At 42.6% G+C, this 16,741-nt stretch overlaps 1 protein-coding gene across 1 annotated transcript; it reads left to right on the plus strand.

The window, feature by feature from the left end:
- The first annotated feature begins 2,756 nt into the window (after nt 1-2,756).
- rgmb (repulsive guidance molecule BMP co-receptor b) lies at nt 2,757-14,833 on the plus strand. Its single transcript, XM_058636883.1, has 3 exons — nt 2,757-3,283; nt 9,111-9,676; nt 12,467-14,833. The coding sequence occupies exons 1-3, from the start codon at nt 3,166-3,168 to the stop codon at nt 13,223-13,225; spliced, it is 1,443 nt and encodes a 480-aa protein (XP_058492866.1). The 5' UTR covers nt 2,757-3,165; the 3' UTR covers nt 13,226-14,833.
- The last annotated feature ends 1,908 nt before the right edge of the window (nt 14,834-16,741 follow it).

Genomic DNA, 16,741 nt, shown 5'->3' on the forward strand with positions numbered 1-16,741 from the left:
CACACAAACAAGTTAAGCTATATGGCTATAAGGATCTGGCAAAATGTAGCCAAAGTGCTCTCTCGACAGAGTAAACTGAGCATTAAAAGGAACAAACACTCAGTAGATAAGAACACTCAGTAAAATATTATCTAAATATAAAGCCGCTTCTGTTTCCACCTTAAAACTGGTCAAACTCCACAGCTCTTAACAAAGAGAGAGAAAAAAAGAGCATTTTGGCTCAAGTTCAAAGTGGATTGTGGGTGTGAAGTTATTGATTTATGATCTGTAGGTGAAAGGAACAATAGTGATAGCAGTTTATGGGCTGTTTTGCATAGTGATCACTGTCTGTCCTCATTCCTGAAACAGTTTTATCTCCTCATAGTCTTCCTTCTGCAGTTTATGTTTTTGTTGCTGTTGTGTGTTAAAGAACGTTGATTGACTGATGCATCTGTTTATTTATATGTGTCATGCACTCATTAGTGCCCCGCCCATAAAGGCTTATAAGACACCACGTAGTATCTGACAATATACACATTCCCAAATCCATATTTGTAGTTCTACAAAAAGAAACGGCAACAGAAAGGTGATCATTTTAACTGGACACAATATTCTTCTACACATCTATAATTATGACTACGGCACGTAATAACAAATGTTGTTATTATTTTTTAAAATAGATAAGAACTTTGTTGATCTTTGATCTTATCTAGTACCTGCCTACCTACCTATATAACCTACCTACCTACATATATAACCTACTTACCTAGTACCTGCCTACCTGCCTACCTATATGACCTAGTTATCTAGTACCTGCCTACCTACCTACATAACCTACTTATCTAGTACCTGCCTACCTACCTATATAACCTACCTACCTACATATATAACCTACTTACCTAGTACCTGCCTACCTGCCTACCTATATGACCTAGTTATCTAGTACCTGCCTACCTACCTACATAACCTACTTATCTAGTACCTGCCTACCTACCTATATAACCTACCTACCTACATATATAACCTACTTACCTAGTACTTACCTACCTGCCTATAAAACCTACCTACCTACATATATAACCTACTTATCTAGTACCTGCCTACCTGCTTACCTATATGACCTAGTTATCTAGTACCTATCTACCTACCTACCTACCTACCAACATAAAATATAACCTACTTATCTAGTACCTGCCTACCTACCTACATAACCTACTTAACTAGTACCTGGCTACCTTCCTACCTACCTATATATCGTACCTACCGACGTAAAATATAACCTACTTATCTAGTACCTGCCTACCTACCTACATAACCTACTTAACTAGTACCTGGCTACCTTCCTACCTACCTATATATCGTACCTACCGACGTAAAATATAACCTACTTATCTAGTACCTGCCTACCTACCTATATGACCTACTTATCTAGTACCTGATTGCCTACCTACCTACCTACCTACCTACATACATACCTACTATAGATTTTTTCAAATCCACAACAATAACGTTCACTGACCTACTTCTAAGACACAATACAAGACAGGCCTGTGATGCTTCTTGCATTTATTACATTTATTATACAATGCTAACTATGGACTTGCTGTAAACCAGTCAAACCAGTTTTATCTGTGACTGTTGCTTTTAATCTTTTCATATGCCAAATTAAATCAGAGGACATAAAACAAGAAACCAACCATGGATGTAGCCACTTGGTAGTGAATGCCCTCATTTCCTAAATGTTATGTTCAGTTGTTTTAGTTTTGGCAAAACATGAAGAAATCCAGAAAACAAAATAAAAAAAGAGATAAAATGTATATTGTATTTTTATGCCCAAAGTTTCATGTAATAATCAAACACTTTCCTCCACTGTGAATGCTGTTAAAAGTTGAAAAATATGAATTCAAATGTATGAGAGGCAAAACATGATCAGGGTGCAATTGTGTACATGCTGTACAGTGTTGAAAAGTAACTAAGTACAAATACTGCACTTAAGTACAAAATTCACGTATCTGTACTTTACTTTATATTTTTAGCAACTATTACTTTTACTCCACTACATTTCCTCTAACTCTCTGTTATCCGTTACTACCAAACACTATCGTTTTCACCCATTCACCGATTCACACACTTCAAAGTGTTGTTGAGTGGCTTGCTTAAGGACACTATTATAGACTAGCAGAGCCAGGAATTGAACCCACAACCTTCCAGTTCAAAAGACAACTCGCCCTACCACTGAGATGCCATGGCTCAATCCTTACATACGTTTACTTCTCAAACTAATAAAGGAGTATTTTATTGGGAATAAATCTGCCTCCTGTGAAAAAGGGACTTTGATTTTAACGATAATGGTTTTACTTCAAGAGCTCAATATTGCCTTACAGGTGGTACTCGGTATAAAGAGTTTGAAAACCACTGCTGTAGATGGTTGCAGGAAGAAAATAAAAATAAATAAGGCGAGCTCTGCTTTGTGTTGTATAGCTTTCAGTCAGTGGCAGTAATATAAGTCAGAGCTTGGCAACACTGCATCGGAAACACATTATTCTCCTCTTTGTACACAGTGATTTAATGGCATCTTACCAACGTTTTACAAGTTTTATATCAGGCCTCTCCACTGTTTCGCAGAATGCTCTCTCTCTCTCCCTCTCTCCCTCTCCCTAGAAAGACTTTTGTAGGCGGGTTTTCCGCCAACAGTGTTTGGTTGATTCACTATTGATTTGTTGGTGAGGCAGAGGAGGAGGAGAAGAAAGTGAAAGGGGGAGGAGTGGAGGAGAAACCCCGACCCCGCGAGGCAGAGAGAGACGGAGAGAGAGGTGTGATTGTGCGTAATTTGGAACGAGGGGAGAAAAGCACAGAGTGATCCTGAAACAGGAGTCGTATCGCGCTCTGACTGGATTTACACAGGGAGGGGGGAAAGTGAAAGTGCTGTCGGAGTGACTTCGGCTTCTACTTTGTTTTGCTCCTCTCTCCTCTGCCTCTCTCCGTCTCCACTCCTCCGCCCTGCATTCCGCGCTGCAGCTGTGCTTTAATGCGCACCCGAGGAGGAGAGGAAGGAGAGAAGAGTGAGGAAGAAGAGACAGAAGGAGAAGAAGAGGAGGAGGAAGGAGGTGAGAGGGCCTGGACACCACCCCTCCTCGCCCTCTGTAGGTCTGACCACTCTCCCCTCCTGGCCCTGCATGGACGGGGATGGGGAGAGCCGGATGCTGTTGCCGCGGGGCTGAGCGCCTCGCCTCCCCGTCTCTGGTGCGCCGTTTCCGGCCACTGCTGCTGCTGATCATCGCTCTCTGCTGCGGTGCTCACATAGGTAACTGTTACACACGCTTTTCTCTGTCAACTGTGATTTTTTTCTTTCTTTCTCGCACTCAGTTTGCGCCACTTTAAACATTTCTGTGCGCCCCTGCAGCGGCAACATTCCCCTTTCCCCTCAGTCTGTTACATTTATTATCCCACAGTCATCAGAGATACTCTATTAGCCCAGTTATTAGCGTTTGTAATCATTGCGTTAGGCCCAGTTCTGCCTGACAATGGCTCTCTCTCCAGCGGCAGTGCAGCAGTCTGAGCACGGATCGAGTTTCTCCTCTCTCCTGGGCCGTCATTCTCCTGTCTGCCCCTTAATGGCTCATGGAGGAGGGGAGGAGAGGAGAGGCATAGAGAGGGTGACTGACTACTTCTCCTTATATCCATACATAACAGATCTCTGCTCTGCTCGGACCACTGCATAGAAAGAAGCAGGGAAGCAGAATATGGGAGAATGTAAATAGGATCACGAAAAGTTTGTATTTGAGATTTTACAGTGCCGTAAATCTGAATTAATAGAGCAGTTAATGTTCAGTTTTAGAGTGCTAAAAAAAAATCCCATTACAACTGACTTAAGTCTGGCCTGAGATAAGGAATAAACGGATCATATAAATTAAGTTTTGAATCATTAAAAAAACACAATTTATCTGGTTTCTTTGCTTCAAATAACAAAGAAGATTATTATTAAAATGGAATAGTTTTGGTTTGTGGAAAAAACATTTGAGAACATCGTCATTTCAAGGTTTTTTTTGTTGGATGATATAATAATGAACTTTTATGGACAGATATATCACTTACCTACATCATATATATCATATCTACTCTACTTGTCTTCCATTATCTTCTATATATATATATATATATATAAAGATATGAGCTGTTTCTGACGTGGTGTACTCACAATTGTGAATCAGCTCAAAGGCAAGAACTGTCCATTATAGAAGAACCAAATTCCAATTGCATTGTTTTAAACTACAATTTTGATCCATTGTTCACTTTAGTTGTTGTGTTCCTGTTGTTTCTGGAAAGTCACATTCCAGTTTAAATCCACACCAGGTAGGAGAGAGATAAACAAAAGAAGACTGTACTGTGAAAGCCAAAGGTTAATAAGGTGTTTGTAAGGATTACTGACACTAATGTGACTCCTTTTTTGTGTGTGAGTGTGTCTGTAAATGATTTACTAGCTCCTTATTTACCACTTTGCTTGGACCGGTTTTCTGAATTCCTTTGCTTAAGTTTAGTGAAGACACAGATGCACGTCTCATTTGGTGCAAAGAGCAACATGCTCTTATTATCTTTTTCCTGCTCGTGTGTGTGTGTGTGTGTGTTGGTGTGTTGGTGTGCGTGCAGGGGTGGGGGAGTTGGCTGTTGTAGTGGCTGTCTGTTGAGCAGTCACACCTTCAGTAATTAGTTTAACACGGCTCGGGCAGCGGGACAAAACGGCCCCTGCCCGCAGTCTGACGGGAACAGAGAGACCCACTCTTTAAAGACCCTCTTGGCACCTTCTGCCACGTCTGCGTCAACACCAAAGAATGTGCATTATTGAGTCTTTGTCGCCCAAACATGAGGTTGTTTTTGTCCAAATGTGTACATTTCAGCAGGTTTATGCCCATTTCATTGTTGCCCCAGCTGTCACCCCCCCCCATGCGGATGACACACAGGAATGTCTGTATTGTCCACCATTGTTTGCCGTGTCCACGGAGAGAGAGAGAGAGAGAGAGTGCGTGCCCTAATAAGCTCCAGCGAAGCCTCGTATCTCCAAGCTCTCAGGGCAGTTTGTGTGGTTTGAGCTCAGCGTGTGAGAGTGCACACAACAAGGTGATCAATAAGCACTTCTCCAGCCATTCCCTCCTCGCTCGAGAGATGATCCCAGTAGAGGCCTCTCTCTGATCTCCGGAGATCAGAGAAGTTGGAAGCAGCTGGACAGTGAGACGCGAGGAAAATCACTAAACCCGTGGGAGATGCAGCTTGTGGATCTTTTGACCTCTGGCTGATGGTAGAGAAGGTGCCTAAGGATGCAGGGAGGAGAGGGTGAGAGATGACTAGAGGGTGAGGAGCCCGGTCAGGAGATTTGGCTGAAAACAAAGTAGCACTGATGGGGCAAAGATACACGGAAAAAAGAAAAAAAAAAGCATGACATGAAGAGTTCAGAGGAGAAAACGCTCGGGAGAAAAGAATACATGGGATGATAAAGACACCTTGTGGGGGGATGGAGTGAAAAAGAGGTTGATATAGGGCACGGAGGGAATGGTGTGGGCTTTTTCTGACTGTTTTATTGTGTCTATATTGGATATGTATCCCAGGGGGATGGAACAAACCAGGCTGTGGATGTATTAAACTGCCCTCACATGAGGAGTTCTTTATTCTCTTCCTAGCAACACTGTCAAGTCAATTCAGTATTCATGACCCCGGCTTGATTCGATTCCCCACAAATTTCCAATGTAAATGCATAGGTGGGATTCTCCTTTGTACGCGTGGCCATGCATACTCAGAGAGAGAGCGAGAGAGGACGTTTTTTTTATTAAAGACAGCACACACGAAGCTTAGACAATCAAAAAGTGTGAAGAATTGTCCTTAAAATGACATCATACTTAAATTATGAAGCAGAGTGAGAGAGAGAGCGAGCGCAGGAGAAGCTGCAGAGCAGTTCTGGTGTGAAACTGCTGACGCTTGTCATTAGCGAGGTTCTAACAAAGACTGAAACACTTCATTGTTTTTCAATTGAAATCTCAGTTTGAATGAAGGCAATTAGCAGACTGCACAGGCGGCTAGTTATTTTTTGATTATTGTACTTTATGCTCTATGCAAAGACCATAGGTTAGGTAGTGTATCTAAGAATAAGGTCTATGGGGAAAAAGAGCCTAGTTTTTATTTTAGATTTCACTTCCCTGAGGAGTTAATGGTCCCATTTGCTAGTGTCAAGTCTCCATCAACAACACATGACGTCAATTCTTGTGTGATTGACAGCTGGTATTGTTCAATAGGAAAAATGTCCTTTTGCGCTGGCCAAAATACACATCTGGTGACTTCAAGACAGGAGATCAGATTCTTATGGGTGACATAATTACCAGTTGCCACCAGGGCTGCAATGATTTTTTTGATGAATTGATTAATTAGTCAATTACTAAATGTCAAACTATTTTGATATGCAATTAATTGGTTTAAGTGGGGTTTTTTTGTTCAATCATTTTATCTTCTGCTTCTTAAATGTGAATATTTTCTGGTTTCTTTGCTCCATACAACAAAACAATAATCATTATAACTGAATCATTTTTGGTCATTGGAGAACACTGAACAAGAAGATAATCAAAAGATGAATTGATACATACTGTAAATGTTATTCATATCTTTAAGTTCTCATTCTTGTCATGTGGTGATGCACTGAACCCGTGTAGAAGTCAGTGCTTTTGATGACAATGTCACTGAACCAGAGCGACACCAGGAGTCAGATCCACTGCCCTCAGAATCAGAACAAGACATTCTGATTAGATTGGACGTGGTCTTCAGGTTCTGCGGGGCAGATAGGAGAGAAAGAAGGAGCCTGTTGGTGCACCAGTCAATCACACAATGTGGCCTCAGTGTTCAGACTGTCTGAGCAGCGGTGGCTGGCATGGAAGGCAGCCTGTGTGTGTGTGTGTGTGTGTGTGTGTGTGTGTGTGTGTGTCTGTGGGTTGTGGTGTCAGTTATTTAACAGGCTGGGGAGAGATTCTGAAGCACGATGTGAGTGAGTGGGGGTCCGTGTACCTGCACCCTGATTCCCTAAAACTCAGCGCTCTACTGCCCCCAAATGGTGGCGTGTCTTGACTCCTCGGTGCCCCCCCCCACACACACACACACACATCTGATCAATGTACAAAGACGAGCAGGAATGTGCTGTTTGCGTATGTGTGTGTGCGTGTGTGTGTGTTTATGTGCTCGTGGTAACTTCGTAGGCGAGGGAGTGACTTTGAGGGAATCTGTTGATTCAGGCACTGAAATCTTTTTCGCTCGGCCGTGAGATCGTGGCAGCATCTGAAGATTGTGCGCCTTTAATGAAAGCATGACCAGCATTCTTTCTTGGACGGCAAATTGCATGTGTGTGTGTGTGTGTAGCTGCCCATACACTGCAGGGCCGCTCTCTTTCTCTCTCAGGTCTAATTTAATAGGAGCGTACTGTGACTGATGCATTAGGTCTGGTCTCTAATCTCTCTTTCTCACTCTGTTCCTCTCTCTCTCTCTCTCTGATGAGCTATGATATAAAAGGCTGGTTTTTACTCTTGTTACATTCAGAAATGTTGCTGCAGTTGGTGCACCAGGATAAAATAGAATAGGATAGAATGCCCTTTATTGTCATTATACAGTGTACAACGAGATTGGAGAGCTTCACACAGTTTTTAAATAACAACAGTTAAAAGAAAGTTCAAATATGCTTTATATACACACACACAGGATAAATATTTAAATATATACGATGTCAAAAAATAGGATCCATTTCCACACAAGAGTCTGTGGAATCACAATTACGACTGTTAACGTACAATAAACACACACACGCACGCAATTCAAAGTCATTAGGTCACAAAGGGAGATTTTGATTCCTTTGTTGTCGTTTGTAACACACACTAATGTCTCAACACAGTTTAATCAACAGCTATAATAAGCTTTACACAACCATGGCAGTGGACGTGGATGCCAAGCACTCCCTGTATTGTCTAGTTATCTCCGTCACCATAATAATATACCTGTTAAGGGTTTGTAAGTGTCGTTTCACTTGCGTCTTGGCTGTATAAGCAGTATTATCTAACTCTGTGTGGGAAAACGGTCTTTATCTCTTCTCTGGCTGCTCTTTGGTTTATTACACTCGAGATTTATTACACTTACAGAGCGGCACTGCTGATTGATCAAGACTTTGAACGAGCGGCTGCCTCTTTTTCTATTTTTTATTAGGCTGGATTGTAACTAGCTGGTAGCATTGTGCGGTTCACATCAAAGCCTTCACATTGTAAATTTAATTGTTTAATTGTACTTTTTGTTATGAGCGCGACGTCCAACACAAGAATCAAACCGAACAGTGCCGAACTGTAGATCAGTTAAAAAGACTTGCGTTTTTTTTAGCAAGGAAATGTCTAAAATGTCAATATTTAACAGAGGAGTCTGGTGTATTTAGCGACAGCACTGCTGAGAGCCGGCGATCGTTAGCCGAATCACAACCCGTTCAGCCGTATTTCAGGTCAGTGACTATGTCAGACAGAATCTGCGCTCCGGTCACGCAGGAAGTTCTGAACGATTCAGTGAACGAATCATTTTAATTCACTGATTCTAATGATTCAGCACTAGTGCTAGAACAAATGTATGTGGAAAAGTACAATTAGTCTCTTAGTCTTAGTGTTAGGTTAGCTCTTAAATGATCAGACATCAAGACACCAAGTAACTGGCAATTGATAGTTACCTCATCCAAATCCAAACTCAAGATTCTCAATTTTACAAGTGCTGTGTTTAGGTTTTGCAACTGGAACTTTGCAGACGTCACCAGCTGTCCATCACACTGGTCTCCCCCTCATGTGCTGTACTTTATAGCCTGAACATCATTTACAAAATTTGCATCATGTGCTTTTGTAGAAGACTTGAAACTAGAAATTAACAACATCCTCAGGAGAGAATTAAACACATTTTCCATAGACCATCATTTAAATTAACCTATTTTTGCAACCAGTTGAGTCGCCCCCCCCGGTGGTTAATTTATACTTACTTCAAGCGTATCTTAATCCAGTATACCCTACATGTGCTCAGTCACCCGCCTAATAAGACTGTCTTGCAGTCCTCCTGACCATTTCTTTTGTGTGTGTCCTCTCCAGGTCAGTGTCAAGTGGTCACCCCACAGTGTCGTATCCAGAAGTGCACGACTGACTTTGTCTCCCTGACCACCCACCTGTCACCGGCCGTGGATGGCTTTCACACTGAATTTTGCAAGGCTCTACGCGCGTACTCCGCCTGCACCCAGAGGACAGCCAAGTCCTGCCGGGGCAATCTGGTCTTTCACTCGGCCGTGTTGGGCATCTCAGACCTCATGACCCAGAGGAACTGCTCCAGAGATGGACCCACGTCTTCCACACACCCCGAGGTCCAGCCTGAGCCCTGCAACTACCACAGTCGCACCCAGCACGCGCACACACACGCGCACTCACACGCGCATGCACACGCCCACAGCAACAGCCACAGCCACAGCCACAGCCACAGCCACTCTCAGCCTGGGTACCTGTTCTGCGGGCTGTTTGGGGACCCACACCTGAGGACGTTTAAGGACAATTTCCAGACTTGTAAGGTGGAAGGAGCCTGGCCTCTCATTGATAATGACTATCTGTCGGTGCAGGTCACTAACGTTCCTGTGGTGCCAGGCTCCAGTGCGACGGCAACCAATAAGGTAAGAGAAGAACTGGTGCAAAGATAAGTGGGCTTTTTGAGTCCAATTTGCTGTCATTAAGACTGTAGGAGTTACCTAAGTGAGAGCAGCTGCATGTGTGCGCGTGTGTGTGTGCTTGTTTGTGTACCCTTGTGAGGACCGTGACCATAGCCATAGGAAACAAGGACATTTTGGTCCTCACTTTCTGTCAAACCTCAGAACGACTGTTCATGGTTAAAGGCCTGGTTTAAGGGTTAGAGTAAGGTTCATATTAGGGTTCGATTAAGAGTTGAGCTAGACGTTTAGCTGTGATGGTTGAGGTAAGGGAATGCATTATGTCTGTGAGTGGCCTCACCAAGATGTTCAGCTAAGAAGCCGTACAAACATTACAGCTGAGTGATTAATTATGCGATGTAATTAGCAAATCACAATGGCTATAATTTAGGCTTAGGGTTTTTAATTTAGGATACATGTTATGCAGCTTATCAGACCCAGACGTGATACTTTACTGTTAAGGGTTTCAGTTATGGTAATTCAGATAATTGCAGTATCAGAAATAATGCAATGAGGTATTTTTGCCCGAATCTTTCAGCCGTAACAAATGTGTGTGTGTGTGTGAGAGTGATTGTATTTATATCTTTGTGAGGTCCACAAAACATACAACCCTTTTTTTGTGAGGACATTTTGACCTTGTGGGGACATTTTGTCAAATTTATAGTAGGGTTAAGACCTGGTTTTAGGGTTAGGGTTAGAAATGGGTTTAGGTTTATTGCATTATGTCTATGATGTGTCATGTGCGTCTGTGTGTGTTTGAGAGGCCACCATTGATTGGAATGACATAAAAGTTACAGTGTCCCGGGGAAAGAAATGGTATCAACAGATTCGGGAAAACACCCTGACTCTCTCTCTCTCTCTCTGTGCTCTGCTGTATTTTTCTTTTCTTTTTTTTCCTCCCCGTCTTTCTTTTGCTCAGAGTGTTTTTCACTCCCTCCTGACTCACAGATGTGAGGCAAAGAGTCAAAGATCTTGTGACTGTCTCCTCTGACTGAATGTTGCAAGTGTTGGAAAACCTATATTTGGCTAATGGCTGCATTTTGCATGACCTTTAATACCACGGAGCGAGAGGTGTGAATGGACTCACTGTTTACTAATGCATGTAGTATGTGTGTGTGTGTGTGTGAGTCACTGTGCGATAAATGTGTGTCCTTATCTGTGTATATGACAACCATTTTCAGCATGACACTTATGGACACACTCTGCCCCAAGGATGTCGAGCCACACAAGCGGATCTTTGTGGTGTTAAAGAAGCAATGTTGATGTTTCCCCCGATGGTCTACCCTCTCTAGTTTAGTCGATAGCTTTAATTATTAAAACACATACACACCCATGCATACACTTAGTCATTCACTCACACACACATGCATGTATATTAAGCAAATAGTTGGGCTGCTATGCTGTGGAGCTGAAGGTCTAACCTTGTGTCAGAGGTGGGGCAAGTTATTAGTCATGATTATTAGAGACACACACACACACACACACACACACACATTAACAGTCCTCCAGGCTTAATGGCCTGCCAGGCCTCATTCCTCACAGCTGTCATGTGAACAAAGCAGCCATTCACCGGAACTATGATGTTAGTGCTAACCGTAATGCTCACACCACACCCTGTATCCACCACTGCTTCCACTCACCCACTGGCGCCCTGCGTGTTTTCATGCGTGTATGTATGTACGTGTGTGTGTGAGCACACATGTGTCAGCATGTTTGCATAGCTGTGTCAAATTACAACTTGTTAAAAATCCATTTAGTGATTTCTCAAATGTAGTGTGATGAGAGTCAATAACCTGTGTAATAGGTGCGCGTTTATATACGCGCGTGTGTGTGTGTGTGAGAGGGGGTGGCTCTTTTACTATGGGCTGTAACCACGGCTTCTTTTAGTTATGAATTAATCTGACGAAAATGACTTAACATACATTAACTTGGGACTAATCTTCACCTTTTTTAAAAATGTTCAATATCTGTTAATCTGTTGCTCAGTTTAACGTCATTGTGGGACTGCACCTACTGTACTGAACTCTACTGTACAGTGAGTGCACATCGAGCCCAAAGTTATGGCTCCGAGGTCTTATTTTGTTGGACGGAGCAGATTAAAATCGCTCAGTTTACACAGTGAATATCGGGATGACGCGAGCAAATATTTCAAACAATTAACTGACAATCACACTAGTTCCTTTCACTTCCCGCCGACTAGTTCTTCAAGTTGTGCGAGCTCCATGTGTTTCTTGGGTGAATGTTGTTTTTGTTCTGTTTGCCTGTGTTTTGTCTTTGTAGCAGTTGTAAACCATTATTCTCTCGAACTCTTTGTTGTTGTTATAATTGTATTATTATACAACAGAAACAATGTTACATCATTTATATGCTGCGTCCTTCATCTGAAAACAGGCTCTGTCAAGCAATACTATCAGCCGTGACTGAGGGAGCGTTTCTTTGCATACAGTGGCGGCTCATCTCATGAAACTGCCGAATAACAGTTTCCAAAACCTTTTGTGGGCACTTCTTTGTGTTGTCTGTCATACTTGACATAAAACAAATCACTTCCTGTGTGCAGTGTAGGAATGTCGACATGGGCGACATGAGAGCTAATCACGGCTATACTGAGAAACACAGGCAGAGTCACGTGGAGCTGAAAATCAGCTTTGTGCAAACTTATCTGTCAATGGTTTAAAAGTGACAGACTTTTGTTGATTTTTAAAAGTTATGCAGTTTCTAGTCCCTATAACCAATGTCTCGCTCTCATATGCACTACAGATCACCATCATCTTCAAGCCCTATGAGGGCTGCACAGACCAGAGGGTCTACCAGGCCGTCACCGACAACCTGCCCGCTGCGTTTGACGACGGCACCGTGAGCAGCGGCGACCCCATCCACACTTTATCCGACATAGACGGCGCGACCAGGAGGATGCGAGCTCTGTGGATCTCTGAGCGCACGCCGGGGAACCACGTCGAGCTGCACGCTGGCTACATCGGCGTGACCGTAATTGTCCGCCAACTGGGACGCTACCTGACCCTGGCGGTGCGGATCCCGGAGGAGCTGGCTCAGGCCTACGACGCCACCCAAGACCTGCAGCTGTGTCTGAACGGCTGCCCCAGCGGAGAACGCATCGACCGAGCGGGGCATCTTCCCCTGCCTCTCTCGCCTCCTGCTCTCGGCCTCCAGCTTCAGCAGCAGCGTCGGCCCAGCTTCTCCTCACAGACACAAGCGTACCCCTACGGCACTGCACAGGTTTTCAGCGTGGAAGGGGCGAAGCAACTCTGCAGGGAGAAGCTGGAGGTGCAGGACATTTACTTCCTCTCCTGCGTGTTCGATCTCTTGACCACCGGAGATGCGAATTTCACGGTGGCGGCGTACAGCGCCCAGAAGGACATGGAGAGTCTCCACCCACACCAGGACAGGTGGAGGATCTACCCCAGCGGTTCTGCCACCTCCATTTTACACTCTGATTTTCAGCCTGTCCACCGGTTACCCCTCCTTCTACTGTGCGCTCTGAGTTTGGCGTTGATGTGAGAGTGGGAGTGGAAATCGTTTTGTGCGCCTGTGTGCGTGTGGGCTTGTGTATGTCTGTGCACTAGCAACAAAAGTGTGTTTTTGGTTTGTTTTGTTTTTGCTGAGCACTGATATAGAGCACTGATTCATCATGCAGATACTAAACAGCAGGCATGACAGGTTCCAGTTTTTGTAGAGGAGGCGGCAGATCCGAGTGACACTGACTACGTCTGACCTGCAACAATCAGCCGTCTGGAGGCGACGACGCGATGGAGACGCGACGGCGGCTCCATCGCGTCCGTCTTCACCTTTCAATAGGACACGATGTGCAGTGACATGAACACTGGGTGAAGTGTGTGTGTGGATAAACACCACAAACTGTAAATATTTCATTTTGTCTTCAGTGCACAGTGTAATGGCGTAGAGTTGTTTTGGTTTTGTGCCATTTGATGTGAGTTTTCTTCAATACCTCAGACAGAGGATGTTTGTTTTAATGGAAGCACTTTATTTTGATTTTTTTCTCCTTTTACAAATCCACATCAGTGTTTTCTCCCTTCACTTAACTCTGACTCAAACGCTTTTGCAGACTCGCTTCACTTTTTGGGTTAGAAAGAAAAAGTCAGCTGACTTACAGTTTTCTCAAATGAATCATTCTTTCAGTGGCTGATTTGACTCAGCGTCCCATTTCTAAGTCAATGTGAGTATTTCTGTTGAATGTATTGTGTAAAAGCAAATGCCATCATTACTCTTTTTTTCTTGCTGTACATATGTGTTGTTTTTCCTCAGTCCTGATTTCAACTGTGCGTGCGTGCGTGCGTGTGTACATGTTTAAGTGTGTGTGTGTTTTAGTTAAGCAGCTGGTGACATACGGGCTTGAATCTGTTTTAATTTCACCTGAGAATCACATCAGAGGGACCGTTTTCTCTTTGCCAGGAGGCTGTGTGTCAGCACTGCTTCTTTGTTTGGATAGTTTGTGTTATATCATTTGAGCCAAAGATGGATGATAGATGGTTTTTTATGTACAAAGGAAATCACAACTCACCACCAGACCAGCACCCTCCTCCTCCTCCTCCTCCTCACAGTCTCCCACTCTCCCCTCTGTTTTTACACTTAACTACTGTAGACTATTTTTCTCCTTAATGAGGTATGTGTACGAGACTGGAGTGAAGACAAAACACTGCAAATCACAGAGGAAACGTTGGGATACATCTACAGTCCTTCATCACGTTGGTGGGAAGTGAACGTGTCATTTGATTCCCGGTTGTTTTAAATGCCAACCCCTTCAACTGTGAGCTTTCCATACAATATTTGTCATCCTGTAGTACGTACGTATGTACGGCGACGATGACGTCCCCCCTCGTTTTTTGCTTTATAAGCTTAAGTCTGTTTTGTGACCTCGTACATCGCGTGTGAGCGTCAGTTTGGTGAAGAGTTGACTGGTCAGTGTTTGAAATACCTAACTTATTTATAAACGTAGTGTCCTGTAGAGGAAGTTAAGCTCCATATTCTTGCTGTTGGATAATAATTTAAAAAAGAAATGTCAGATGTGATTGTACTGCCACCTAGTGGTGCTCTGTTGCTATGTGTGTTCTGCTCAAAAAAAGGAAGAAAAAAAATGAGGAAACAAAACTGTGTGCAAGTGTTTTTATTTAACACCCCCCCCCCCCCCATTTACTCTATGTTAGTTATTTTTTACAAGACAAACAAGAATATAGAAAATATCAGCAATATTTGAAACATAATGCCGTAATAGTATGTAATAATTTTGTATTAGGGAGTTTTTCTAATGCCATTTCCATCTAGAGCCATGGTTCTCAAACTGTGGTACACAAGCTTCCTCTGGTGGTACTTGGAGGAATATCAGAAATACTGTTCCACTGTATAAACCAGGGTTTGTGATTAGAGTGTAGCTGAGGAATTTTGACCGGAAAATGAAACAAATAACAGTAAAATTAAATAATAATACGTAGAGAGTCACCGTATCTCACTAAAGTAGTGTGTGAGGAAGAGGAGGATGATGAGAGAGCAACTTATCTTTTTGGGGAATTTATATAAAAAATAAATCTATGAATTTCAAAAACAGAATCAAATCTGGACAACTGTAATTAAAACACCAAACAGGCTTTTATATATGCAATTAATAATGTCCTTTAATGTTGAAGGCAATACATTTAATACTGTGATAATTACAACCAAATGTCTTATTACTATTATAAAAAAATACTGCTAACAAACACATTTAGTATTAAATTGTGTTTGAACACATGATATTAAGTGGTGGGCCACATGTAATCCATTCGGGGGGCCGCCAGTTTGACACCGCTGGTGTAAAACCTTCACAGGAAAAGTATGTGAGAATCTAATCCCTGAGAAATGTAATCCCCGTGTGAAATTGGGTTTTGTTACAGTTACTCTAACAAAGAATAAAAAACATTTTTATAAACGTTCAATTACCTTAAGCCGCGTTTACACTCTCAATTTTCAGTAAAGATTAGTGGCCATGCTGTACAAACTCACACACACAACCACAAACATGCTGTACATACAATAGACAACGTTGTATTTGTAACCCATTTGTCTGAGGTTAGGTTTTGAACAGATTCCAACGTTTGGCTTCTCAAACTGCCACAGCCGGCGCTGTATCACACCTGGCATCATGTCAGTGTGTGTCGACGGCTCTGAAAATGGCGCGAGGGAAAATATCCGCAGTGTTTTAGAGCTGAGGGATTCCCCTGATATTTCACTGTAGGACTGAAGGAGCATCATCATCCTCTCCGTCTGAAAAGTCACACAGACTCAAAATGAGTCCAATAAACCCAGTGTTACGTTCATTTGAAGACAAAGCACAAAGACCCTCACCACTTAATAACTGCGTACGTCGTCATCAGAGTGTTGAAGACCATGATCTTCATGAGGAGCAGCCTCATCGACAGGACGACCACCGTGTTCGTCCACATGACGACATCTGCAGGTCAAACCACACAGACTGAAGCAGAAGGAACTATTTCTGTGCAACAGGAGTGACAATTTATTAACAGGGGGGAAAAAATTAAGATGTACCGTCTATCTCTTTCTCTTCAAAGCAAACCTTGCCTTCATGACCTGGAAATATAAAAAAAATAAAGAAACATTGATGAAATGAGCTGTGAAATCTAATATATGTGTGTGTAAAATACTGTATATTATACAGTTATTATGCAATAGCCCTTAATTTCTCTTTATCACAATGTGTGCACCTTCTATAGGTGGAGAGTGTACGGAGTTGTGGTAAAAACAGCAACAAAAAAAAAGGAAAATGAGGGTTGAAGGTAAAAATTACACTGGTAGTTTTTGTCAATGACGAGGCTACTGCTTATTCACTGTTATTTAGCTAACGTTAATATTATAGCTATACAAATTAAGTGGTGATTATACAGTAATACTATGTTGTTTCCAATTTAATATCCTGGAAATAACATGGTAACTGTGTGAAAATGAGATTATTTTAGTCCCATTGTTTTTCCCACATAATTAAATGGTGATTACATAGGAAAAAGA

The sequence above is a fragment of the Solea solea genome, chromosome 8 (genome assembly GCF_958295425.1).
Source record: "Solea solea chromosome 8, fSolSol10.1, whole genome shotgun sequence".
Classification (NCBI taxonomy): Eukaryota; Metazoa; Chordata; class Actinopteri; order Pleuronectiformes; family Soleidae; genus Solea; species Solea solea.

Bases quoted from the DNA above. Each gene is read 5' to 3' on its own strand.
- rgmb (XM_058636883.1), top strand. From the start codon at position 3,166: ATGGGGAGAGCCGGATGCTGTTGCCGCGGGGCTGAGCGCCTCGCCTCC. The intron at 3,284-9,110 runs GTAACTGTTACA...TGTCCTCTCCAG, and splicing joins CTGCTGCGGTGCTCACATAG to GTCAGTGTCAAGTGGTCACC. The intron at 9,677-12,466 runs GTAAGAGAAGAA...TATGCACTACAG, and splicing joins GTGCGACGGCAACCAATAAG to ATCACCATCATCTTCAAGCC.